The 27,982-nt window shown below is 41.6% G+C and overlaps 1 protein-coding gene across 3 annotated transcripts; it reads right to left on the bottom strand.

Moving 5' to 3' along the window:
• LOC133656940 (M protein, serotype 24-like) lies at positions 1-27,893 on the bottom strand. 3 transcript variants are annotated; one of them, XM_062057821.1, is made up of 10 exons: positions 22,735-22,788; positions 21,546-21,652; positions 1,748-2,432; positions 1,634-1,680; positions 1,528-1,555; positions 1,383-1,463; positions 1,237-1,317; positions 1,079-1,171; positions 975-1,013; positions 1-875 (listed from the first exon to the last, which is right to left on the bottom strand). In XM_062057821.1, the coding sequence occupies exons 2-10, from the start codon at positions 21,618-21,620 to the stop codon at positions 805-807; spliced, it is 1,200 nt and encodes a 399-aa protein (XP_061913805.1). In that variant the 5' UTR covers positions 21,621-21,652; positions 22,735-22,788; the 3' UTR covers positions 1-804. The 3 variants fall into 3 exon arrangements, with proteins under 3 accessions (XP_061913805.1, XP_061913804.1, XP_061913806.1); XM_062057820.1 differs by lacking the exon at positions 22,735-22,788 and adding an exon at positions 27,811-27,893 and having other exon boundaries at positions 6-875; XM_062057822.1 differs by lacking the exons at positions 1,237-1,317; positions 22,735-22,788 and adding an exon at positions 27,811-27,893 and having other exon boundaries at positions 8-875.
• Between the last annotated feature and the right edge of the window lie 89 nt (positions 27,894-27,982).

The following is a 27,982-nucleotide window of genomic DNA, read 5'->3' on the forward strand; positions in this document are numbered from 1 at the left end:
AGTATGCGTTGCATTCCCGTGTGTGTTCATACAGAAGCCGCACATATCTTGTAACAACAGCTCGTGGAGGACCTTAAAGGCACGCCCCCAAGACTGTGGTCCGGGTGGACTATGAGATATAATGACTGATGAACACCTTCGTTGGATAATGAAGGTTGCCTCAGCTCAAAGCCTGAGCCCCGACATGAATGAACTAGCATCCAAGAAAAGATGGCAGGTATCTGGCTTGGGCACATCAGATTAGATCACTGAGCAGTTTAAAGTCCTGAATGGTTGGTTTATTCATTGTTATTTTATTTTCTAATTTATTAGCCTGTGGAAAAAGTTAATGTTGATATTTACCTCAGAAGGCTGCAAATAGAAATTTTCATTTTTATTTCAATTTTTATATCAATATGCCATTGATATTTTTTAATTATTATTATTATTATTTGCAACTGGATGTTGCATGTCACTATAAAGTTATATAAGCCTTCCTTGTTCAATATTCAATGCAAAACTTGTTTGGGTCCCTATTAAAAGTGGCCCGCGGCTTTGTTCAGTTTTACATTTTGGCCCACTCTGTATTTGAGTTTGTTACATTTTGGCCCACTCTGTATTTGAGTTTGACACCCCTGCTCTAGGTGCTGGACTGTAACAGTATGTATGTGTGTATATTTGAAAATAGATCCTTGTGGCACACGCAAATCACTAATTATTCAGTCTGATTTTACGCCATTCATTTGAACACATTGTTGTAGCATTGTCAATAATAATTTTATTAAACAAGTGGCTGAGATAGGCTCCAGCGACCCCCCCACCACCTCAAAAAGGACAAGCGGTAGAAAATGGGATGGATGGATGGATGATATTGACCTTCTCACCAGCACACACACCTTTAATAAAAAAGACGTCAATCAGAATGAGTGATATTTACACAAATATGTACGTATGTATCAGTGAAGTTATGTGTGTCTTTGGGTCCTGGCTGGTACCTTCATCCCCAACATTGCCACCATCTCCAGGACGTTGAGCTGTGGAGAAAAAGTTATCACAGAATACTCCTCCAGTTTTGAAGTATATGAACACAAGTACTCACAAGGCAGCAGGCTTTGGTTGTCCACGTCCACGTCCACGTCCTGGCTGTTATCATCGGCAGGACCACTGTCTTCACCATCTCCAGGAGCTTGAGCTGTTGAGAAAAAGTTATCACAAAATACTCCTCCGGTTTTGAAGTATATGAACAGAAGTAGTCACAGGGCGGCGGGTTTTGGATGTCCTCGTCCTGGCTGGTATCATCGGCAGGACCACTGTCTTCACCATCTCCAGCCGTTTGAGCTGTGGAGAAAAAGTTATCACAGAATACTCCTCCAGTTTTGAAGTATATGAACACAAGTACTCACAAGGCAGCAGGCTTTGGTTGTCCACGTCCTGGCTGTTATCATCGGCAGGACCACTGTCTTCACCATCTCCAGCCGTTTGAGCTGTGGAGAAAAAGTTATCAGTAATTCTTCCTCCAGTTTGAAGTATATGAACACAATTACTCACAAGCCGGCGGCGGGCCACCTCTTTCCAACTGTGTTTGGAGGTCAAGATACAGAAATACAAGTTACAAATGAAACAGTTCATTATCAGCCCACTTAAGTAGTCATACCTGTGCCAGCACTATTTCATAGTCCCGTTTTGCCTTCAGAAACTTCGCTGCAAGAGATGGTTTAAATTTAACCACAATATTGTAATGTCAGATTGTAGAATCTACGTTCCTTACATTTCCAATTGAGGGCGCTCCTCTCAGCGTCGAGAGCTCTCTTGGTAGAAGCCCTCTCAGCGTCGAGAGCTCTCTTGGTGGAAGCCCTCTTAGCGTCAAGAGCTCTCTTGAAGGAAGCCCTCTCAGCGTCGAGAGCTCTCTTGGAGGAAGCCCTCTCAGCGTAGAGAGCGTCGAAAGCTCTCTCGGCGAAAGCCCTGTCAGCGTCACGAGCGCTCTTGGTGGAAGCCCTCTCAGCGTCAAGAGCTCTCTTGGTGGAAGCCCTCTCAGCGTAGAGAGCGTCGAAAGCTCTCTTGGTGGAAGCCCTCTCAGCGTAGAGATCGTCGAAAGCTCTCTCGGCGAAAGCCCTGTCAGCGTCACGAGCGCTCTTGGTGGAAGCCCTCTCAGCGTCAAGAGCTCTCTTGGTGGAAGCCCTCTCAGCGTAGAGAGCGTCGAGAGCTCTCTTGGTGGAAGCCCTCTCAGCGTCGAGAGCTCTCTTGGTGGAAGCCCTCTCAGCGTCGAGAGCTCTCTTGGTGGAAGCCCGCTCAGCGTCGAGAGCGTCGAGAGCTCTCTTGGCAGAAGCCCTCTCAGCTCGGTTAGTTGCCTTGGCAGTTTTAAGCGCGGCCTGTTGGCTCCTGTGCACCATGCCACGCATTTTGGCCTCCATTGCTTCCCTATGGCGTGGCGCCATTTCGGCCAATATGAGTTCCTGTTCAACACAAGTAAATACTGGCAATCAATATGGCGTGATAATTGCAGTAACAGAGTGTAAAAGCTAAACACACAATACAAACAGTCACAATAAGACTGATAAAAAGTTTAAAAAAAAGATCAAAATCTTTTACAATCAAGCAAAACAACAAAAATGGAACAAACAGCAAAATATGAATTGGGGTGTGGGAAAAAAATCGATTCGAATTCTCATTTTTTTTAAATCTATTTTGTTTTTAATGCCCATCCTTCCATTTTCTACCGCTTGTCCCTTTTGGGGTCGCTGGAGCCTATCTCAGCTACAATCGGGCGGAAGGCGGGGTACACCCTGGACAAGTCGCCACGTCATCGCAGATTTTTTAAAATGTATTTATTTATTGATGCCACTTCGTCCAGCTCCTCCCGGGGGATCCCGAGGCGTTCCCAGGCCAGCCGGGAGATATAGTCTTCCCAACGTGTCCTGGGTCTTCCCCGTGGCCTCCTACCGGTCGGACGTGCCCTAAACACCTCCCTAGGGAGGCGTTCGGGTGGCATTCTGACCAGATGCCCGAACCACCTCATCTGGCTCCTCTCGATGTGGAGGAGCAGCGGCTTTACTTTGAGCTCCCCCCGGATGGCAGAGCTTCTCACCCTATCTCTAAGGGAGAGCCCCGCCACCCGGCGGAGGAAACTCATTTCGGCCGCTTGTACCCGTGATCTTGTCCTTTCGGTCATAACCCAAAGCTCATGACCATAGGTGAGGATGGGAACGTAGATCGACCGCTAAATTGAGAGCTTTGCCTTCCGGCTCAGCTCCTTCACCACAACGGATCGATACAGCGTCCGCATTACTGAAGACGCCGCACCGATCCGCCTGTCGATCTCACGATCCACTCTTCCCTCACTCGTGAACAAGACTCCGAGGTACTTGAACTCCTCCACTTGGGGCAGGGTCTCCTCCGCAACCCGGAGATGGCACTCCACCCTTTTCCGGGTGAGAACCATGGACTCGGACTTGGAGGTGCTGATTCTCATTCCAGTCGCTTCACACTCAGCTGCGAACCGATCCAGTGAGAGCTGAAGATCCTGGCCAGATGAAGCCATCAGGACCACATCATCTGCAAAAAGCAGAGACCTAATCCTGCAGCCACCAAACCAGATCCCCTCAACGCCTTGACTGCGCCTAGAAATTCTGTCCATAAAAGTTATGAACAGAATGGGTGACAAAGGGCAGCCTTGGGGGAGTCCCTCACTGGAAACGTGTCCGACTTACTGCCGGCAATGAGGACCAAGCTCTGGCACTGATCATACAGGGAGCGGACCGCCACAATCAGACAGTCCGATACCCCATACTCTCTGAGCACTCCCCACAGGACTTCCTGAGGGACACGGTCGAATGCCTTCTCCAAGTCCACAAAACACATGTAGACTGGTTGGGCAAACTCCCATGCACCCTCAAGGACCCTGCCGAGAGTATAGAGCTGGTCCACAGTTCCACGACCAGGACGAAAACCACACTGTTCCTCCTGAATCTGAGGTTCGACTATCCGGCGTAGCCTCCTCTCCAGTACACCTGAACAGACCTTACCGGGAAGGCTGAGGAGTGTGATCCCACGATAGTTAGAACACACCCTCCGGTTCCCCTTCTTAAAGAGAGGAACCACCACCCCGGTCTGCCAATCCAGAGGTACTTCCCCCGATGTCCACACGATGCTGCAAAGTCTTGTCAACCAAGACAGCCCCACAGCATCCAGAGCCTTAAGGAACTCCGGGCGGATCTCATCCACCCCCGGGGCCTTGCCACAGAGGAGCTTTTTAACTACCTCAGCAACCTCAGCCCCAGAAATAGGAGAGCCCACCACAGATTCCCCAGGCACTGCTTCCTCATAGGAAGACGTGTTGGTGGGATTGAAGAGGTCTTCGAAGTATTCCCTCCACCGATCCACAACATCCGCAGTCGAGGTCAGCAGAACACCATCCTCACCATACACGGTGTTGATAGTGCACTGCTTCCCCTTCCTGAGGCGGCAGATGGTGGTCCAGAATCGCTTCGAAGCCGTCCGGAAGTCGTTTTCCATGGCTTCCCCAAACTCCTCCCATGTCCGAGTTTTTGCCTCCCCGACTGCTTAAGCCGCACACTGCTTGGCCTGTCGGTACCTGTCCGCTGCCTCAGGAGTCCTATGAGCCAAAAGAACCCGATAGGACTCCTTCTTCAGCTTGACGGCATCCCTCACCGCTGGTGTCTACCAATGGGTTCTAGGATTACCGCCACGACAGGCACCAACTACCATGCGGCCACAGCTCCAATCAGCCGTCTCGACAATAGAGGCGCGGAACATGGTCCATTCGGACTCAATGTCTAGCACCTCCCTCGTGACATGTTCAAAGTTCTTCCGGAGGTGGGAATTGAAACTCTCTCTGACAGGAGACTCTGCCAGATGTTCCCAGCAGACCCTCACAATGCGTTTGGGCCTGCCAGGTCTGTCCTGCATCCTCCCCCACCATCGCAGCCAACTCACCACCAGGTGGTGATCGGTAGAAAGCTCCGCCCCTCTCTTCACCCGAGTGTCCAAAACATGAGGCCGCAAATCCGATGACAGAACTACAAAGTCGATCATGGAACTGCGGCCTAGGGTGTCCTGGTGCCAAGTGCACATATGGACACCCTTATGTTTGAACATGGTGTTCGTTATGGACAATCTGTGACGGGCACAGAAGTCCAATAACAAAACACCGCTCGGGTTCAGATCCGGGCGGCCATTCTTCTCAATCACGCCTCTCCAGGTTTCACTGTCGTTGCCAACATGAGCGTTGAAGTCCCCCAGTAGAACGAGGGAATCACCCGGGGGAGCACTCCCTCGAGTGAATCCAAAAAGGGTGGGTACTCTGAGCTGCGGTTTGGCGCATAAACGCAAACCACAGTCAGGACCCGTTCCCCCACCCAAAGGCGGAGGGAATCTACCCTCTCGTCCACTGGGTTGAACTCCAACATGCATGCTCTGAGCCGGGGGGCAACAAGAATTGCCACCCCAGCCCGTCGCCTCTCACTGCCGGCAACGCCAGAGTGGAAGAGAGTCCAGCCCCTCTCGAGAGAACTGGTTCCAGAGCCCTTGCTGTGCGTCGAAGTGAGTCCGACTATATCTAGCCGGAACTTCTCCACCTCACGCACTAGCTCAGGCTCCTTCCCCCCAGCGAGGTGACGTTCCACGTCCCAAGAGCTAGCTTCTGTACCTGAGGATCGGACCGCCAAGTGCCCTGCCTTCGGCTGCCGCCCAGCTCACATCGCACCCGACCTCCATGACCCCTGCTATGGGTGGTGAGCCCATTGGAGGGGGGACCCACGTTGCCTCTTCGGGCTGTGCCCGGCCGGGCCCAATGGGGACAGGCCTGGCCACCAGACGCTCGCCATCGTGCCCCACCTCCGGGCCTGGCTCCAGAGGGGGGCCCCGGTGACCCGCGTCCGGGAGAGGGAAATGTGGGTCCTTTGTTTTTATTTTTCATGGAGGTCTTCGAGCTGCTCTTTGTCTGATCCCTCACCTAGGACCAGTTTGTCTTGGGAGACCCTACCAGGGGGCATAAAGCCCCCGGACAACATAGCTCCTAGGATCATTGGGACACGCAAACTCCTCTACCACGGTAAGGTGGCAGCTCAGAGAGGAGTTACATTTTTTATTTCATTTTAAGTAATCAATCCAACAAAACAATACACAGCAATATCATAACAATGCAATCCAATTCCAAAAGCAAACCCGACCCAGCAACACTCAGAACTGCAATAAACAGAGCAATTGAGAGGAGACACAAACACGACACAGAACAAACCAAAAGTAGTGAAACAAAAATTAATATTATCAACAACAGTATCAATATTAGTTACCAGTGTTGGGACTAACGCGTTACAAAGTTGGGTTAGCCATTTGTGGCCTGCAGGTCATTTTTTAACGGCCCCACGGCACATTTTAAAAATACGATTGAAAAAAATTAAAAACATGATAGTGGTATAAAAGAGCAAACAGGTGAAATGTAACAAGAAAATGTAGCAATGTTTACTCTAGTAACACAAAGCTGCCATGCAGGCTGTTTCTTTCTTTAAAAAATAATAATGAATCAAAATCAATGTCATTATGAATTATTGACCTATTCAAGGCTCCAATTACGTCACATTTGAGATATTTTGGGGGAAAATGTTGCATATTTTGTGTTTGCCATATAAAAAAAAAACTGAGCTGTTTTTAAAGGGCCTACAAGGAACAAACGAAAAACATAAACAACATTAAAACGTATAATTGACAGAAGTAACATTAGCCTATTGTTAAAATAATGAAAAAAACATCAAATATATTTGTTTTATTGTATTGTTACATTAATAGCTGTTATATTATTATAGGATGGCTTGTTAAACATTTCAAAGGATTTTCAGAGGGAGGAAAAACCAAGACATTTAATATAAAATGTAAAATGAATAAATACATACAAAGAAAAAAAAAATGGTTAAAAGCCATCGTCCCGGGGAGCATTTCATTTACGATTGAAAAAAATTAAAAACATGATAAGTGGTATAAAAGAGCAAACAGGTGAAATGTAACAAGAAAATGTAGCAATGTTTACTCTAATAACACAAAGCTGCCATGCAGGCTGTTTCTTTCTTTAAAAAATAATAATGAATCAAAATCAATGTCATTATGAATTATTGACCTATTCAAGGCTCCAATTACGTCACATTTTAGATATTTTGGGGGAAAATGTTGCATATTTTGTGTTTGCCATATAAAAAACTGTTTTTTTAAAGGGCCTAAAAGGAACAAACGAAAAACATAAACAACAATAAAACGTATAATTGACGGACAGATCTGAAGTTGATCTCGAGATTATTGTGTTAAAAGTAAACAGTAAAAAAAAATAGAATTTATTTTTTAACACTATAATTATTTGGATCCCCAATAATTTTTGTGTGATTTGTTTTTAAGTGTCATTGCTCAAAAGATAATAATGAATTAAAATCAATGTGGCGCCAATTATTATATAATCTCAAATATTCCACTTAAAAATTTTATTGTGGGAAAATATTGCATATTTTGTATTTTTTCCATAAAAAATAGGGTTTTCTTTGACAACAAGAGCATACAACTTCAATCTTTAAAACCGTTATATTGACAGATAGACCTAATGTTGATCTAGAGCAGGGGTCACCAACGCGGTGCCCGCGGGCACCAGGTCGCCCGTAAGGACCAGATGAGTCGCCCGCTGGCCTGTTCTAAAAATAGCTCGAATAGCAGCACTGTAGCGGCGAACAGCTGTCTCGTCAGCTGATGCGCGAGCGCGTAACTGCGGCTGCTTGGCAACCAGCCAAACCCCACATAATAAAATTATATTTTATTTTAGAGCACATCCACATCCCTGTTCACCTAGGCAACCCCAGGAAATGTATATAATTCGGCATTATTATCAGTTTACGTTCACGCGCAGGTATAACGCGGCACGCTCCCGTCTCGTCTGCTGGTGCGCGAGCCGGGTAATTAAGACAGCTGTGTCAAATCAAGGAGTACAAAAGACGCCAGCGCAGAGTGGAGAAAGGTTTGGTTCATTACAGATAAAAGTGTACCAAAACCAAAAGCTGAACGGACAGCCGGTAAGATTGCACTTTATTTCTCTTTGTGGGTGTGGCGCACCTGTTGTGCCTGTTGGATCATTGGCTGCTAGTGAGGGCATAGAAAAGGGGTATTTTTCTACCAGTAGACAGCGTTTAAGATTTTCACTGCTAAATTAATATATTTATATTGGATATGGATTTTAAATATGTATCTAAAATAGGTGGTTAATTGGTTAGGTGTTTATGTATTTGCATATTGGGTTTTCTGCTGCATTTATCTATTGTGTTTCTGGTGTTAAATGTATTTTATATGTATCTTGGTGCATTTATGTTGAGACAATGTGTTTAAAATCTGAATTAACTTAAAGGGAAAATATTAATCAATTTTCTTGCACTTGTTTAATTGTTAAGTGTTTGATAGCCTAATTAATAATTGTAAATTATGGGATTGATAATTGATTGATTTTTTACGGCATGTTAATCTTGTGGTGTTTTGTCCTTAAAGGTTTTTCACCTACTAAAGAAGCTACAGCAGGGGTGGGCAATTAATTTTTACCGGGGGCCGCATGAGCTACCCGAGCACTGCTGGAGGGCCACATCGACAATATTTCAATTAAATTTTGCTCAATATTATTTTTGATATATGCCGTAAGATAAATAATAATAATAATAATTAATAATAATAGTAATACTTCAACATAGTGTGTGGATTCCATGACTAATATAAATAAATTAACATTAATAATAAATGACAGTAAAATAAGCACACGTATGAGGAGTCATAGTGTAACTTTGTGTGGTGTTTGAGTTGTCCGACTTTTTGTGTGGCCATAAACGCACCACTGGTTTAGTGCTATGCGTGTTGGTGACAGATGACAAGTTGGTTTTGGCCTGGTTTGTACGGCAGAAAATGACTAGTTTTTCCAGATAGAAGTGTGAAAACTCGTGTTTTTGGTGTGGTTATGTCCGAATATAAACAGTTTTGCTCAATAAAGTGATCGATATAATTCCTGTCCTCGAAGCATCTCGATAGACGTTACAATAATTGAACGGCGTTCAATTGAACGGTGTTGACGAACACCGTTAGGGCCGCTTGTTGTCACTGTCACTCAAAGTTGCATTGCAAAATTACATAGAATAAATATGTTTATTTTGTTTAGAATTCAGATGGGATTTGATTTGGTGCGCGGCATATATTTGCTGCGCGCAGCGGACGCTTGAGCAGTGCGCAATTGCGCAGGCGCGCACCTTAGAGGGAACGTTGCTTGGCAGTCCATGTCTTGTTGAAAACACGCCATTCCTCATCAACTTTTCTCTTTTTAGCGTCTCGGGTGTAAACCGTGCATCACTTGTCGCTGCATGTGCACCTTCACTCACAGGTTACACACGGACACACGCCCATAAATTAATACTTTTCAAAATAAAAGCAGCACAGTTGTATTGCGCGCACGACATAGATGTTTTTTCAACTTTATTTTGTAATTTGTGATTGCAGCTGTTCACATTCACTCACAATCACGCACACGCATACGTCCACACGGAAGTAATACAAATAACGATTTTCAAAACAAAAGCAGCACCGTTGTATTGCACACTCGACATAGATACTTTTTAAAATTTATTTTGTAATTTATAATTGGCCTCACGCGGGCCGGACAGGGACGCACAAAGGACCGGATGCGGCCCGCGGGCCGCAGAATGCCCAGGTCTGAGCTAAAGGCTACTAAAGACAGCTAATGACAGCTAAAGAAACTAAAGTCTACTAACACTGCTAAAGACTGCTAAAAAGACTAAAGAAGAAAAAATAAGCTGTTTCTTCGTTGGAAAAACTGTTGCAAACTAAAGGAAAATAAAAGGAAAAAAGTAACTCCGGTCTGGTCTTTTGAGTGAAATCCAGAAGCCACATTCAGCATTGGTACATCCCTTCAAGTGTGGGATAAGCACAGTGAAAAAAGCAAAACACTTGACAAGCACTTACCAGTGAGCTGCCCCTATTTTTTAAATGTTATTTATTTACTAGCAAGTTGGTCTCGCTTTGCTCGACATTTTTAATTCTAAGAGACAAAACTCAAATAGAATTTAAAAATCCAAGAAAATATTTTAAAGACTTGGTCTTCACTAACTGACAATAAACAGATAACAGATTTGGTGTCCAGTTCAAAGTGTGACATGATTTATTTCAAAATTTGAGTTGACTTTTGTATTTTACATGAGTTATTATTTGTACAAACATGGTGCAAAGTAATTCATGATTTGTTCAAAAATGTTAGTGGCTAGCTAGTTAAAATGGGATATTGAGATTTCACAAGACTGTCTTAAAAGTGATCATTTGAAAATGTTCAATTTGAAAAATGTGCACTTAGAGAAAATATACAAATAAAGTGTTGCATATTGATATTTATCTGTTCCTATATATATTTATTGTGAGAAATCATTAAGATGATCATTTCCATAAAGATAAATATCATTAATTATTAGTAATAACAGAGTTAAAGGTAAATTGAGAAAATTGGCTATTTCTGGCCATTTATTTAAGTGTGTATCAAACTGGTAGCCCTTCGCATTAAATCAGTACCCAAGAAGTAGCTCTTGCTTTCAAAAAGGTTGGTGACCCCTGATCTAGAGATTTAAAACTTGAATAATAATAAAAATAATAATACTGAATAATGACACATTTTTAATATATTTTTGACCAAAACCCTTTGGGGTCCCCGGGATCAAGCCTGAGGAGGCCTAAATGTATCTTTTTTATACATACATTGTATTGTTTTTTAAAATAAAAAAATATCAAAATGGCCCCCGCTTGCTTTGATTTTTCAGAATGCAGCCCTCAGTGGAAAAAGTTTGGACACCCCGGATGTAGATGCGCGTGTCGGCTGTTCACATTGACTTTACAAAAGAGAAGTGTGGTATACTTCTCTTGTTGCCTTATTTGTATTTGACTTTATTAAATGTATGCCGGAGCAGGAGGGGATGAAACCAGGGCCGGCCCGTGGCATAGGCCGTATAGGCAAATCCATCAGGGGGCGCCACGCCAGTGCCACAAATGTTGGAGAAAAAAAAGAAAAAAAAATTCTAAATACAAAAAATAATCCCACGTAAATTAAAATGCAAAGTAAAGCCTATTTAATAGAAATATTATTTGTTACAACATTACGCCCCCATTCTCCCGCACGGTGCGCCCCCTCCCTTCCCGTATCATGACTCTTACCACATCAAAAAATCAACACAAGATGTCAAAACGGCCAAAACTGTCAGGTGCCCAGGGAAGAAAAAATAGAAAAGAAGAGGAGGAGAAACGAGAAAAAGACAGAGGTAGCAGGTAGGTAACGTTAGCCTACATGAAATTATTTGTCTGTTACAGAATGTGATAGTAACCTGGCTTTTTAGCATTAAGCTAATGTCAAATAATTCGGCAATTGCTAATCAATAAATAGCTAGTTCTGTTTTAACGTCGGGTTAATATTGTGGAGGGGGCTAAATTGTTATGGAAAATAATAATGTAACGTTAGGTAATTACAGGAGTCCCACCTTACATTCCTCAGGGACATTTGTATTAGATCTTTTAAGCAGGTGTTTTTTCTTTACATTGTTATTGCCTTCTGGTTAGCTAATGTTTGCCCTGCAGGTAATAGTCACTTTTCCACCCCTTTATATATTAGGTGTAGTTGTAAGCCTAGTTGTTAAAGTGCACATCATTAATGGTAATTAAGCAATATAACATGAGAGGGAATGCTGTTTTTTTAATTTGAGCACTGCTGTGATTCGGTTAAAGATAATCATAACATAACATTCTCATATAATATGTTAATTTGCTTTCTTTAAGTAAAAAAAAAGGTCAAAGACAAAGCTATTCGGTTTCTTGTGAGTATATACACTTCACTGCCGATGTGGGGGGGCGCCACCTAAAATCTTGCCTAGGGCGCCAGATTGGTTAGGGCCAGGCCTGGATGAAACAGTACAAACAACAGTACAAAACAGCGCCAGGGTGTGATAAAATGGCAACCAAGGTAATCAAAAAGGTTAACCAACGAACGAGATTTCTCTACAGAATTTCCTCTCTGGTCAACAAAAGCACCTTGAGGATTCTGGCGGGAACTCTCGTTCAACCCTTTTTCGATTACGCATGCACCTCCTGGTACCCTAGCACCTCCAAAACCCTCAAATCTAAACTCCAAACATCTCAGAACAAGCTAGTCAGGTTACTTCTAGACCTCCACCCCAGATCCCACCTCACTCCTACCCACTTCTGTAAAGTGGGCTGGCTCAAGGTGGAGGACAGAGTTAAACAACTTGCACTGAGCCTAGTCTATAAAATCCGCTACACCTCCCTGATACCGAAGTACATGTCAAACTACTTCCTTAACGTAAATGACCGCCATAACCACAACACCAGGGGGTGCTCCACTAACCACGTTAAACCCAGATTCCGAACTAACAAAGGTCTTAACTCATTCTCTTTCTATGCCACATCAATGTGGAATGCGCTCCCAACAGGTATAAAAGAAAGGGCATCTCTATCCTCCTTCAAAACCGCTATAAAAGTTCACCTCCAGGCAGCTACAACCCTAAACTAACACCCTCCCCGGATTGCTAATAATCAAATGTAAACAATCAAATGCAGATTCTTTTTCTTATGCCTTCTGATCTCTCTCTCTCTCTCTCTCTCTCTCTCTCTCTCTCTCTCTATGTCCACTACTTGATGTCCATATCCCCCCCCCCCCCCCACCCCACCCCCCCTCCACACTCCTGATTGTAAATAATGTAAATAATTCAATGTGATTATCTTGTGTGATGACTGTATTATGATGATAGTATATATGATAGTATATATCTGTATCATGAATCAATTTAAGTGGACCCCGACTTAAACAAGTTGAAAAACTTATTCGGGTGTTACCATTTAGTGGTCAATTGTACGGAATATGTACTTCACTGTGCAACCTACTAATAAAAGTCTCAATCAATCAATCAATTGTAAACTAACTCAATAAAGCAACTAAAGTAGTTATTTTCTTAAAAGACCGAATTAAAGTGACTCAAAAACGACAACATTACAACAGACGGTGTTACAAGGGCGACCATTTTCCGTAAATAATCCAAATTCGGAGCACAGCATCATAGCTTTCACAGCTCAAAAACGACAATATTACTCTTACGCTTCGTATTTGTATCGCATCTTTTGACTAACTACTTGGGTTCTCAATTCAACATCAGACTAGCCACACATTTTAAATCTCATTACACCACAGAACGTACAAACTGTCCTTTTCCGGGCAGGATAAAGTCATAAATCATTCAAATATAGAACGATACAAAATCCACGAAGATAAAAGTTAAAACAAATTGTTGAAAAAAAGAACACACTCACGTCGTTAGATAGCTCCATCTTCTTCTCTGGAAAGTTGAGAATGTCCCCACACAGACCAGCTATATCTTGTGTGTGCCTCCAAACTCTAGACTTAAAAGAGCTAACCGAATATTCTTTTGAAGACATTAAAGCAGGGGTCACCAACCTTTTTGAAACCAAGAGCTACTTCTTGGGTACTGATTAATGCGAAGGGCTACCAGTTTGATACACACTTAAATACATTGCCAGAAATAGCCAATTTGCTCAATTTAACTTTAACTCTATGTTATTATTAATAATTAATGATATTTACACTTAATTGAACGGTTTAAAAGAGGAGAAAACACTAAAAAAATGACAATTAAATTTTGAAACATAGTTTATCTTCAATTTCGACTCTTTAAAATTCAAAATTCAACCGAAAAAAAAGAACAGAAAAACTAGCTAATTCGAATCTTTTTGAAAAAATTTAAAAAATAATTTTTGGAACATCATTAGTAATTTTTCCTGATTAAGATTAATTTTAGAATTTTAATTACATGTTTTAAATAGGTTAAAATCCAATCTACACTTTGCTAGAATATATAACAAATTGGAACAAGCTATATTTCTAACAAAGACAAATCATTATTTCTTCTAGATTTTCCAGAACAAACATTTTACAAACATCCAGATTTTGAATTTAAATTTGATTCTACAGATTTTCTAGATTTGCCATAATATTTTTTTTTAATTTTAATCATAATAAGTTTGAAGAAATATTTCACAAATATTCTTCGTCGAAAAAACAGCTAAAATGAAGAATTAAATTAAAATTTATTTATTATTCTTTACAACAATAAAAAAAAGTTTACTTGAACATTGATTTAAATTGTCAGGAAAGAAGAGGAAGGAATTTAAAAGGTATACATGTTTAAAAATCCTAAAATCATTTTTAAGGTTGTATTTTTTCTCTAAAATTGTCTTTCTGAAAGTTATAAGAAGCAAAGTAAAAAAAAAGGAATGAATTTATTTAAACAAGTGAAGACCAAGTCTTTAAAATATTTTCTTGGATTTTCAAATTCTATTTGAGTTTTGTCTCTGTTAGAATTAAAAATGTCGAGCAAAGCGAGACCAGCTTGCAAGTAAATAAATAAAATTTAAAAAATAGAGGCAGCTCACTGCTAAGTGCTGCTATTTGAGCTATTTTTAGAACAGGCCGGCGGGCTACTCATCTGGTCCTTACGGGCTACCTGGTGCCCGCGGGCACCGCGTTGGTGACCCCTGCATTAAAGGATAAAAGAGCTATTCTTCTGAAGAGATTCAAATACGTGCGACTTGTAGTGACGTGCGATAAGACTTGTTAAAATTTATTATCTATAAGAAGGGTGTCAAAAGTGTGGCCCGGAGGCCATTTGCGGCCCACAGATAATGTTTTAAAGTGAAGTGAAGTGAATTATTATATTTATATAGAGCTATATAGGCCGGGCTCTTTAGCGCCGCCCTAGTGGCTCTCGATAATTCAATGTATATACTCTTGATGATTATCTTGTGTGATGACTGTATTATGATGTTAGTATATATTTGTATCATGAATCAATTTAAGTGGACCCCGACTTAAACAAGTTGAACAACTTATTGGGGTGTTACCATTTAGTGGTCAATTGTACGGAATCACTGTGCAATCTACTAATAAAAGTTTCAAAAAAACCCATCAAATATTAACACTTTGAAAAATATTTCTGGTGGAAGGTTTTGCATATTTTGTGTGTTTGCCATAAAAAACATAGTTTTGTTTGACAAAAAAAGGGCAGAAAAAAAACAAACAAAAGAAGCAACATAAAAAAAAAAAACGTGTTAAACATTTTGAAAAAAGCAACATAAAAAAAAACTGCATTAAACATTTTGAAATGAGGGATGGATGTGAAGTTGATGTAGACTGCGGGGATCCGAGCGTTAAATAATATATCTACACTGTAAAAAAAAAATCCTATTTTTATGGTTAATTTACTCTAAATACTGTAATTTCTCTTTTTTTTTTTCAATAGTTTATAAAACTGTAGAATTGAAGACATTATCTGTAAATAAACAATCCGCCTGTTATTTTAAGTAATATGCCAGTAATGACAAACTATGTATATTTCTATTTTTTTTTACAGAAAAATACCAAATTAATTGTACATAGCATTTTCTGTTTTCTTAAATTAATTTCAAATTCATGTAAAATTACAGTAATTATCTTTCATTAAATATGTAGCTTGTTATATAAAAGTCTATGTCCATACTAACAATCTAAGTGTAGAATAAAGGTATTTTTCTGCAGAACTGTTTGCATCGTCACTTTATTAAAGGTGGTTGATCTTAATAATTTAGTAAAAATCTGTAAAATTACGATATTTTTTCCGCAAAACGTTTCATGAAAATTTCTGTAAATATAATGTTTTTCATCATTATTTGGTTTACAATGTTTTACTATAATTTTATGCTTTTTGTTTGGCAGCCGTAGCTGCCAGTAGATGACCGTTTTTTTTACAGAATTTTTTTTACAGTGTATGCCCTGGCCCCTGGCACACCATTATCATCATTTTATGACCCAAGCAAAACACTCTTTACACTTTTATACTGAAATAAATACACCTACAACTTATTCAATAAAAACTAGCAGCAGCGGTAAAGTTTAGATCCATGAAGGACAGAAGAAAGTGAATGAATGTTTATAACTGAATACATTTACATATGCATACACATTTGTTTTCTTTTTTTATAAGTTTTTTTAAAGACTGAAGTAACGTTTATGACAAGATTTTTCCAAAACACAACATAGGATGTGAGATATAACAGCATAATGCATACTTTTATCATTTGTTTTCAAAACACTTACAAAAAAGTGGGACCTCAAAAATGTACGGTGGGACCCATTGGCGTTGTTAGGCCTGTTTTAGGGGGGCTCAAGCCCCCCTAAAATATTCTTAAGCCCCCCTAAATAATTTGGGTACATTTTTTTATTTTATTTTATTTATTTATTTTTTTTACAAATACATGCCGACATATTCATTATAAAGTGGCCCGAATATGAGTTTAAATAAATAATCATATAACCTGTCATTATTCACTCAACCTTGTGTCTGCAATTGTAAATAATTTAGTTTTTAAGTTGTGTGTTTCTGGTAGAATCTATATAAAGCAATATACATTAGCCTATTGTTAAAATAATGAAAAAAACATCATTAAATATATTTGTTTTATTGTATTGTTACATTAATAGCTGTTATATTATTATAGGATGGCTTGTTGAATATTGCATAGGATTTTCAGAGGGAGGAAAAACCAAGACATTTAATATAAAATGTAAAATTAATAAATACAAAGAAAAAGAAAAAATAATGGTTAAAAGCCATCGTCCCGGGGAGCATTTCATTTTGTCCCGTGCATTTTTTTTCACCGTCCCCGGGACGACGGGACTACGTTAATCTCAAGCCCTGGAAGTTACATTTTATTGTTTGCATTATTTGTTCCAGCATTGCACTTTGAAGATGGTCCCTCAGCTCTTTGATAGCTTTGGCTCTTTTTCAGATCAGCAGACTAAGTCTTTCTTATTTACAGTATATATAAATGTTTCTCATTTCTATTCAGACTTCCATACATATTTAATTTCCTTAACGGCTTGCCATAATATATATATATATATATATATATATATATATATATATATATATATATATATATATATATATATATATATATATATATATATATATATATATATATATATATATATATATATATATAAAAGCCAAATGATCCCGATCCAGATATTACTTTAATTCAAGTAATTAAGTGGGCTTGAATTTACAGCCATTTTAGTCACATTTGTGCCCAAAATGTAATCTGTGCAACTTCAAAATATTTGGGAACAAACAATTATTGTATTGTGAGCATTAGCCTCTATGTTGTGAATGAATAACATAGAGGCTAATGCCATCCTGTGCATTTCCTGGGGGCTAAGCCCCCCCTGTCCTTAAAAGCTAGTGACGCCCCTGCTGGGACCCCATTTTTATGACTTGATTCTGAACATTCCTAGCGCCAACACTGCTGTCAATAGAGGAGAAAAAAAGGCTTTATTTACATTTTTCATTTTCGATTTTGATTTCAGTGTTTTATGCCACTTCAAGTTGCCAAAGAAGTGCTGTGGAAATACAGCCGACGGGATTGCGCAGCAAACGGGAAGCAAGCCCAAAGCGTTTTTTTTGATTGATTGAAACTTTTATAAGGAGATTGCACAGTACAGTACATATTCCGTACAATTGACCACTAAATGGTAACACCCCAATAAGTTTTTCAACTTGTTTAAGTCGGGGTCCACGTTAATCAATTCATGGTAAAAGCACATGGTGCAGGTGAACAAAGGACTTCTTTCATTAAAGGCCTACTGAAAGCCACTACTAGCGACCACGCAGTCTGATAGTTTATATATCAATGATGACATCTTAACATTGCAACACATGCCAATACGGCCGGGTTAACTTATAAAGTGACATTTTAAATTTCCCGCCACACTTCCGGTTGAAAACGTCTCGGTTAGGTTGACGTTTGCGCGTGACGTAACCAGTGAAACAGAAGTATCGGTACCCCATTGAATCCAATACAAAAAAGCTCTGTTTTCATCTCAAAATTCCACAGTATTCTGGACATCTGTGTTGGTGAATCTTTTGCAATTTTTCTAATGAACAATGGAGACTGCAAAGAAGAAAGTTGTTGGTGGGATCGGTGTATTAGCGGCGGACTACAGCAACACAACCAGGAAGACTTTGACTTGGATAGCAGACGCGCTAGCCGACGCTAGCCACCGACCGCACGGATGATCGTGGTGAAGTCCTTCGTCCTTCCGTCGATCGCTGGAACGCAGGTGAGCACGGGTGTTGATGAGGGCTGGCTGGCGTAGGTGGATAGCTAATGTTTTTAGCATAGCTCTGTGAGGTCCCGTTACTAAGTTAAATTCAATGGCGTCGTTAGCAACAGCATTGTTAACCTTCGCCAGCCTGGAAAGCATTAACCGTGTATTTACATGTCCCTGGTTTAATAGTATTGTTAATTTTCTATCTATCCTTCCAGTCAGGGGTTTATTTCTTCTATTTCTATATGCAGTTAAGCATGATGCTATCACGTTAGCTCGTAGCTAAAGTGCTTCACCGATGTATTGTCGTGGAGATAAAAGTCACTGTGAATGTCCATTTCGCGTTCTCGACTCTCATTTTCCAGAGGATATAGTATCCGAGGTGGTTTAAAATACAAATCTGTGATCCACAATAGAAAAAGGAGAAAGTGTGGAATCCAATGAGCCAGCTTGTACCTAAGTTACGGTCAGAGCGAAAACAGATCTGTCCTGCACTGCACTCTAGTCCTTCACTCTCACTTTCCTCATCCACAAATCTTTCATCCTCGCTCAAATGTATGGGGTAATCGTCGCTTTCTCGGTCCGAATCGCTCTAGCTGCATTGAAAACAATAGGAAAATATGAGGAGGCGAACAACTTACTACGTCACGCTACTTCCGGTACAGGCAAGGCTTTTTTTTAATCAGAGACCAAAAGTTGCAAACTTTATCGTCGATGTTCTATACTAAATCCTTTCAGCAAAAATATAGCAATATCGCGAAATGATCAAGTATGACACATAAAATGGATCTGCTATCCCCGTTTAAATTAAAAAAAAAATCATTTCAGTAGGCCTTTAAGGTTTGTGATAAACCATCAAACCCATTCGTTAAAAGGACTCTATAGTAACATAAAGTGACTTTTTCTGGACATAATGAAAGAAAGGTTTATTTTTGGGACCGCGATCACCGCGTAATAATTTTTACACAAACACAAACATTTGGTGACGGGCTTGTGCCAAAAAGGATAAAGACTATTTTTGGAACCTTTTACATTCGCTTGGAAGTGTAAACATTTTTTGATGTACCAGGTGAAGGATTTCTGTTGATTAAAAGATGTCAAATGTGTTAAGTCACAGGATTTTCCTGGGGGGGAAGTTTTTTTTAACATTTCTGTATTTATTTTTATAAACCTTCATCTATAATACGCAACGTTTACATACAAGCAAATAAATAATTATAATCAAAACAAGTACAGAAACAGTACAAACAACAGTACAAAACAGCGCCAGGGTGTTGTAAACTCAATAAAGCAACTAAAGTACAATGCAAAATACAAACCCCGTTTCCATATGAGTTGGGAAATTGTGTTAGATGTAAATATAAACGGAATACAATGATTTGCAAATAATTTTCAAGCCATATTCAGTTGCATGCACTACAAAGACAACATATTTGATGTTCAAACTGATAAAAAAAATTGGTTTTGCAAATAATAATTAACTTAGAATTTCATGGCTGCAACACGTGCCAAAGTAGTTGGGAAAGGGCATGTTCACCACTGTGTTACATGGCCTTTCCTTTTAACAACACTCAGTAAAGGTTTGGGAACTGAGGAGACACATTTTTGAAGCTTCTCAGGTGGAATTCTTTCCCATTCTTGCTTGATGTACAGCTTAAGTTGTTCAACAGTCCGGGGGTCTCCCTTCTGCTATTTTAGGCTTCACACATTTTCAATGGGAGACAGGTCTGGACTACAGGCAGGCCAGTCTAGTACCCGCACTCTTTTACTATGAAGCCACGTTGATGTAACACCTGGCTTGGCATTGTCTTGCTGAAATAAGCAGGGGCGTCCATGGTAACGTTGCTTGGATGGCAACACATGTTGCTCCAAAAGCTGTATGTACCTTTCAGCATTAATGGTGCCTTCACAGATGTGTAAGTTACCCATGTCTTGGGCACTAATTCACCCCCATACCATCACACATGCTGCCTTTTACACTTTGTGCCTATAACAATCCGGATGGTTCTTTTCCTCTTTGGTCCTTTGGACACGACGTCCACAGTTTCCAAAAACAATTTGAAATGTGGACTCGTCAGACCACTTTTCCACTTTGTATCAGTCCATCTTAGATGAGCTCAGGCCCAGCGAAGCCGACGGCGGTTCTGGGTGTTGTTGATAAACGGTTTTCGCCTTGCATAGGAGAGTTTTAACTTGCACTTACAGATGTAGCGACCAACTGTAGTTACTGACAGTGGGTTTCTGAAGTGTTCCTGAGCCCATGTGGTGATATCCTTTACACACTGATGTCGCTTGTTGATGCAGTACCGCCTGAGGGATGGAAGGTCACGGGCTTAGCTGCTTACGTGCAGTGATTTCTCCAGATTCTCTGAACCCTTTGATGATATTACGGAGCGTAGATGGTGAAATCCCTAAATTCCTTGCAATAGCTGCTTGAGAAAGGTTGTTCTTAAACTGTTCAACAATTTGCTCACACATTTGTTGACAAAGTGGTGACCCTCGCCCCGTCCTTGTTTGTGAATGACTGAGCATTTCATGGAATCTACTTTTATACCCAATCATGGCACCCACCTGTTCCCAATTAGCCTGCACACCTGTGGGATGTTCCAAATAAGTGTTTGATGAGCATTCCTCAACTTTATCAGTATTTATTGCCACCTTTCCCAACTTCTTTGTCACGTGTTGCTGCCATCAAATTCTAAAGTTAATGTTTATCAGTTTGAACATATAAAGTTAATGTTTATCAGTTTGAACATATAAAGTTAATGTTTATCAGTTTGAACATCAAATATGTTGTCTTTGTAGCATATTCAACTGAATATGGCTTGAAAATGATTTGCAAATTATTGTATTCCATTTATATTTACATCTAACACAATTTCCCACCTCATATGGAAACGGGGTTTGTATTATTATAAATAACTCAAAGCGCTCAGAGAAGTGGGAACCCATCCTTCATTCACACTTGGTGGTGGTAAGCTACATTTGTAGCCACAGCTGCCCTGAGGTAGACTGACGGAAGCGAGGCTGCCAGTTTGTGCCTACGGCCCCTCCGACCACCACCTATCATTCATTCATCATTCATTCACCCGTGTGAGCAAGGTGACCAATTCCTCTCAAATGTGCGTTCTTTGCCAAGATAATCCATCCCACCTCACAGGTGTGGCATATCAAGATGATGAGAGGATTATTGCACATTTCCTTCTTGTGGGATGAATCAAGTGTAAAAATGGACGATGTTTTAGGCTAAGCCAATGAACATATTTTCACGTGCAACGCTGACCTGGCAGGGGGTTTCATGCATGCCTAGTTTCATTACCGCATTTGGAGGTATCCAACTCCTCGCCATGCCATCCTGCAGCGTGGCGTGCACCTTCCACATCTCCACCTTCATCTTCCTCAGACGCTCAGTGATGGGCAAGATACCTGGAAAATGTCCGCTACAAGTTACTCTCCATGCAGGAGCTATGGTGGCAAGCATCAACATTACAGTTAAACAATACAGTACTCTAGTGCAGGCCTGGGCAATTATTTTGACTCGGGGGCCCTGATTGAATGATAAAACGTTATGACAGACCACCTGAAAAAACGGAATAGAATTGTACATTTTTTGACTGAATGAGACACCCGGAATGTACATGAAAATAAAGAATGTGGGATTTACCATATTAACTATGAAAAATAAAACATTGAATATTGACAACATATGAGCGTCACACCCCCTCTCCCCTTACAATCAAGCGAAACGCAACAAAAATGCAACAAACACAGCGAAATATGAACGCAAAAGGTAAAACAAAAACCCACCTACGATCTGATATATGTGATATATCACTAAGCTTTAGAACTTTGTTGTAAAAATCTCTTACCGCGTCTGTCCCTGAAACCCCTATTTCAGGCTCTGGAAACACTCTGTGGAAACGCTGTATTAGTATTCATTCTTTTCCTATCGTTTCAGTTTCACGTCACCGTGGAGTTATGGAGTCTGTCTAGCTCAGGGGTCGGCAACCCAAAATGTTGAAAGAGCCATATTGGACCAAAAATACAAAAACAAATCTGTATGGAGCCGCAACAAATTAAAAGCCCTGTTACATACAGATAGTGTGTCATGAGATATAAATTGAATTAAGAGGACTTAAAGGAAACTAAATGAGCTCTAATATAGCTACAAATGAGGCATAATGATGCAATATGTACATATAGCTAGCCTAAATAGCATGTTAGCATCGATTAGCTTGCAGTCATCCAGTGACCAAATATGTCTGGAGCTGCAACAAATTAAAAGCCCTGTTACATACAGATAGTGTGTCATAAGATATAAATTGAATTAAGAGGACTTAAAAGAAACTAAATGAGCTCAAATATAGCTACAAATGAGGCATAATGATGCAATATGTACATATAGCTAGCCTAAATAGCATGTTAGCATCGATTAGCTTGCAGTCATCCAGTGACCAAATATGTCCGGTTAGCACTCCACACAAGTCAATAACATCAACAAAACTCACCTTTGTGCACTCATGCACAACGTTAAGATTGGTGGACAAAATGAGACAGAAAAAGAAGTGGCGTAAAACACTCCTAGAAAGTCGGAGAAAGTTAAACATGTAAACAAACTATACGGTGAGTTCAAGGACCGCCAAAATTAGTAGGACAAAACGGCGCTCGCCAAATACTCGAATCAGTGAAGCATGTTTAATATAAACAGTGTGCTTTATAACAATTAGGGAGGTTTGTGTCATGTTTGTCCTCCTACAGAAACCATATTAACACAAAAAAAAGGTTTTTTTCCCCTCATCTTTTTCCATTTTTCATACATTTTTTAAAAAAGCTCCAGAGAGCCGCCAGGGCGGCGCTAAAGAGCCGCATGCGGCTCTAGAGCCGCGGGTTGCCGACCCCCGGTCTAGCTGATCGGAGAGCTAGCTTGCGCCGTGACTTCTATTTTGTTTGATCAGCCGTTTTACTGCCGTGTTACAGACACCGTTTGGAAACACTTAAGGTATGTAAGTAAACCTTTACTAGATATTTCTGAGTAAATACTGTAAGCCATTTCACAAGGTGGATATCTGCGGTGCGGCTAATGTATGGAAAATGTGTTTTTCTTCTCAAATGCCCCGTTTCCAAGTTACCATCTCCTGAAGTTGTTGGCTGTGTGGGCGGGAACTGTTACATGATGTACATTTCAGGGCGGGAACTGTTACATGATGTACATTTCAGGGCGGGAACTGTTGCATGATGTACATTTCAGGGCGGGAACTGTTACATGATGTACATTTCAGGGCGGGAACTGTTGCATGATGGGGAAGCCATGGAAAACAACTTTCGGATGGCTTCGAAGCGATTCTGGACCACCATCCGCCGCCTCAGGAAGGTGAAGCAGTGCACTGTCAACACCGTGTATGGTGCGGATGGTGTTCTGCTGACCTCAACTGCGGATGTTGTGGATCGGTGGAGGGAATACTTCGAAGTCCTCCTCAATCCCACCAACACGTCTTCCTATGAGGAAGCAGTGCCTGGGGAATCTGTGGTGGGCTCTTCCATTTCTGGGGCTGAGGTTGCTGAGGTAGTTAAAAAGCTCCTTGGTGGCAGGGCCCCGGGTGGATGAGAGCCGCCCGGAGTGTGGTAATCTGAAATTTCCTTGCTCATTTCTGTTGTCTGCACACCATGTTCACTCTCTCTCTCGTCCACAGTATGGAGTGCAGCTGGCGCAAGGCAGCAGCACACACCTGACATTGATTAGAAGCAGCCTATTTAACCTTGCTGCTGACGGCCTGTGAGCGCCGGAACTTTGTCACTGCTTGCTTCAGACGCATTGGTATTTTAGACTCACCAGCGGACTCACTAGTTCGTCTTGTGCATCTTCTCAGGTTTGCCTGTATTATTCCGAGCCTTGTCTAGCGCCTTTGTTTTGTACTTTTGTATTTTGTTTTTTTCAGTATTACTTCTTTCGTGAAGTATTTTTCCTAGCCTTGTCTAGCGCTTTTGGTTTTTTTTGTAAGTAATTTATATTAGTAGTTTTTACATGGTGTGTTTTTGTGTATTTGCCACCATCGCCTTTGTTTTTGCCATCGTGTGCTATACCTCTTGAATAAAGAGAAAGACCATTGATAGCACGCTAAAAGTCTCTGCATCCTTGGGTTCCACCACACCAGATCGTTACACGGAGTTCCTTAAGACTCTGGATGCTGTGGGGCTGTCTTGGTTGACAAGACTCTGCAGCATCGCATGGACAACGGGGGCGGTACCTCTGGATTGGCAGACCGGGGTGGTGGTTCCTCTCTTTAAGAAGGGGAACCGGAGGGTGTGTTCCAACTATCGGGGGATCACACTCCTCAGCCTTCCCGGTAAGGTATATTCGGGTGTACTGGAGAGGAGGCTACGCCGGATAGTCAAACCTCGGATTCAGGAGGAACAGTGTGGTTTTCGTCCTGGTCATGGAACTGTGGACCAGCTCTATACTCTCGGCAGGATCCTTGAGGGTGCATGGGAGTTTGCCCAACCAGTCTACATGTGATTTGTGGACTTGGAGAAGGCATTCGACCGTGCTCAGAGAGTATGGGGTATCGGACTGTCTGATTGTGGCGGTCCTCTCCCTGTACGATCAGTGTCAGAGCTTGGTCCGCATTGCCGGCAGTAAGTCGGACACGTTTCCAGTGAGGGTTGGACTCTGCCAAGGCTGCCCTTTGTCACCGATTCTGTTCATAACTTTTATGGACAGAATTTCTAGGCGCAGTCAAGGCGTTAAGGGGATCCAGTTTGGTGGCTGCAGGATTAGGTCTCTGCTTTTTGCAGATGATGTGGTCCTGATGGCTTCATCTGGCCAGGATCTTCAGCTCTCACTAGATCGGTTCACAGCCGAGTGTGACGCGACTGGGATGGGAATCAGCACCTCCAAGTCCGACTCCATGGTTCTCGCCCGGAAAAGGGTGAAATGCCATCTCCGGGTTGGGGAGGAGACCCTGCCCCAAGTGGAGGAGTTCAAGTACCTAGGAGTCTTGTTCACGAGTGAGGGAAGAGTGGATCGTGAGATCGACAGGCGGGACAGGCGGATCGGTGAGGCGTCTTCAGTAATGCGGACGCTGTATCGATCCGTTGTGGTGAAGAAGGAGCTGAGCCGGAAGGCAAAGCTCTCAATTTACCGGTCGATCATAGTTCCTATCCTCCCCTATGGTCATGAGCTTTGGGTTATGACCGAAAGGACAAGATCACAGGTACAAGCGGCCGAAATGAGTTTCCTCCGCCGGGTGGCAGGGCTCTCCCTTAGAGATAGGGTGAGAAGCTCTGCCATTCGGGGGGAGCTCAAAGTAAAGCCGCTGCTCCTCCACATGGAGAGGAGCCAGATGAGGTGGTTCGGGCATCTGGTCAGGATGCCACCCGAACGCCTCCCTAGGGAGGTGTTTCGGGAACGTCCGACCGGTAGGAGGCCACGGGGAAGACCCAGGACACGTTGGGAAGACTGTCTCCCGGCTGGGGAGAGGGAAGTCTGGGCTTCTCTGCTTAAGTTGCTGCACCCGCGACCCGACCTCTGATAAGCGGAAGAAGATGGATGGATGGATGGCATTTACAAGGTGAAACTAATGCAGTGTTCCCTCGCTACAACACGCTTCACTTTACACGGCCTCGCTGTTACACGGATCTATTTTGTGTGTGTATTATTTTACAGGGTTGCTCCTTTTTTTCTTTTTTTTCACAGCACATGATTGCGCATTGTGTTCTGCATCCTGATTGGCGAAGGGACTGTAGACCATTGTCAATCAATCTTCTTTTGCCATGTGTCCTGTACACCGGTGTTTTTCAACCACTGTGCCGTGAGATACAGTCCGGTGTGCCGTGGGAGATTATGTAATTTCACCTATTTGGGTTAAAAATATTTTTTGCAAACCAGTAATTATAGTCTGCAAATGATGTGTTGTTGTTGAGTGTCGGTGCTGTCTAGAGCTCGGCAGAGTAACCGTGTAATACTCTTCCATATCAGTGGGTGGCAGCAGGTAGCTAATTGCTTTGTAGATGCCGGAAACAGCGGGAGGCAGGGTGCAGGTAAAAAGGTGTCTAATGCTTAAACCAAAAATAAACAAAATGTGAGTGCCCCTAAGAAAAGGCATTGAAGCTTAGGGAAGGCTATGCAGAACGAAACTAAAACTGAACTGTCTACAGAGTAAACAAAAACAGAGTGCTGGACGACAGCAAAGACTTACTGTGGAGCAAAGACGGCGTCCACAAAGTACATCCAAACACGACATGACAATCAACAATATCCCCACGAATAAGGATAAAAACAACTGAAATATTCTTGATTGCTAAAACAAAGTAGATGCGGGAAATATTGCTCAAAGGAAGACATGAAACTGCTACAGGAAAATAACAAAAGACAAAAAGCCACCAAAATAGGAGCGCAAGACCAGAAGTAAAACACTACACACAGGAAAACAGCAAAAAAGTCCAAATAAGTCAGGGTGTGATGTGACAGGTGGTGACAGTACACCTACTTTGAGACAAGAGCTATAGTGATGCATGCTTGGTTATGCTTTAAAGTCCTCTCCAAGGTTTCTCATAGTCATTCACATCGACGTCCCTTATGTGGGCTCTGTACCGAGGATGTCGTTGTGGCTTGTGCAGCCCTTTGAGACTTTTGTGATTTAGGGCTATATAAATAAAGATTGATTTATATCCAACAATTGCGACAACGACTTTTTACTGTCAACTGAGTTTTGTTTTTTAAATCATTTCTGCTGTTGGTGTGCCTCCGCATTTTTTCAACGCAAAAAAAATGTACCTTGGCTGAAAAAAGGTTGAAAAACGCTGCTGTACACTGCAGAACGCATTGTCTTACAGTCCACTTATTTGGGACTTTTGTTTTACTGTCAACTACTTTTAGGACTTTTGTGCGCCTGCACTTGAAATGTCTGAGAAGACGGTAGAGGACACTTTATCAAATGAAGTCCAGTAGCTTGTCCTGGTGTTATTTCACAGCACATCTATTACAGGATCTCTGCAGGATAGCTTGCTAACTAACGACCTGGTCGCATCGTGGTGCGCGATCGTTCTCCCAGGAATGCAGACGGCTTCGGACACAGCGTGCAGGTAGGAAAATGATTTATTTAAGCAAATAAATCATAGCAGGGAAAAAACAAAGACGTGTACATAGCACAAAAGACAAAAACAAAGGGACTAGCATGGGAGCTAGCAAGCAAAAGTAATATAGCATGAAAGCTAGCAGGAATCAAAGTGGTCGTTACTTGTTGCATATAAGCAAATTAGCAAGCCAGGCCGAGTGAGGCCCGGGCAAAGACTAAATAGCCCTCTGATTAGCGCTCGGGCAACAGGTGCGCGTCCCGAACGCTAACCAGAGGCAGGTGATCACAATCTGCCGTCATAGCAACAGAAACAAAAACAAGGTGCTGAAAACACACGTGACACTAAAGAGTAAACAAACTGTGATCCGAGCAGCGGATCCTAACACTAACATTGAACCAAAGAATGGCTTATTGTACTTGCACCAGACATTAATGCGTTGGTAACGACAACAACAACAAATATACTTATCATATTTACATAGAAGTATCTCAGATCTAGAAATGACATACCTTTGTCCTTCTCGCTTTACAATTTAATTCCTGTAGTTCTGTTCCATGGAGTGCAGGACAACTCCCTTCCTTATAGCTTATGCATGTCATGTGATGTTGTATTAGCATGAAGGACATCAAACATGTCCTACTTGCATTAGGACGTACAGTCAAGTAGATTGGTGAAAGATGT

This window comes from Entelurus aequoreus, linkage group LG09 (assembly GCF_033978785.1).
Source record: "Entelurus aequoreus isolate RoL-2023_Sb linkage group LG09, RoL_Eaeq_v1.1, whole genome shotgun sequence".
In the NCBI taxonomy this organism is placed as follows: Eukaryota; Metazoa; Chordata; class Actinopteri; order Syngnathiformes; family Syngnathidae; genus Entelurus; species Entelurus aequoreus.

Coding starts and splice junctions, on each gene's coding strand:
- LOC133656940 (XM_062057821.1), bottom strand. CDS start 21,620: ATGAAGGTGGAGATGTGGAAGGTGCACGCCACGCTGCAGGATGGCATG. Junction 2,433..21,545: donor GTTGGATACCTCCAAATGCG/GTAATGAAACTA, acceptor TGTGTTGAACAG/GAACTCATATTGGCCGAAAT. Junction 1,464..1,527: donor AGGTGGCCCGCCGCCGGCTT/GTGAGTAATTGT, acceptor TTTTCTCCACAG/CTCAAACGGCTGGAGATGGT.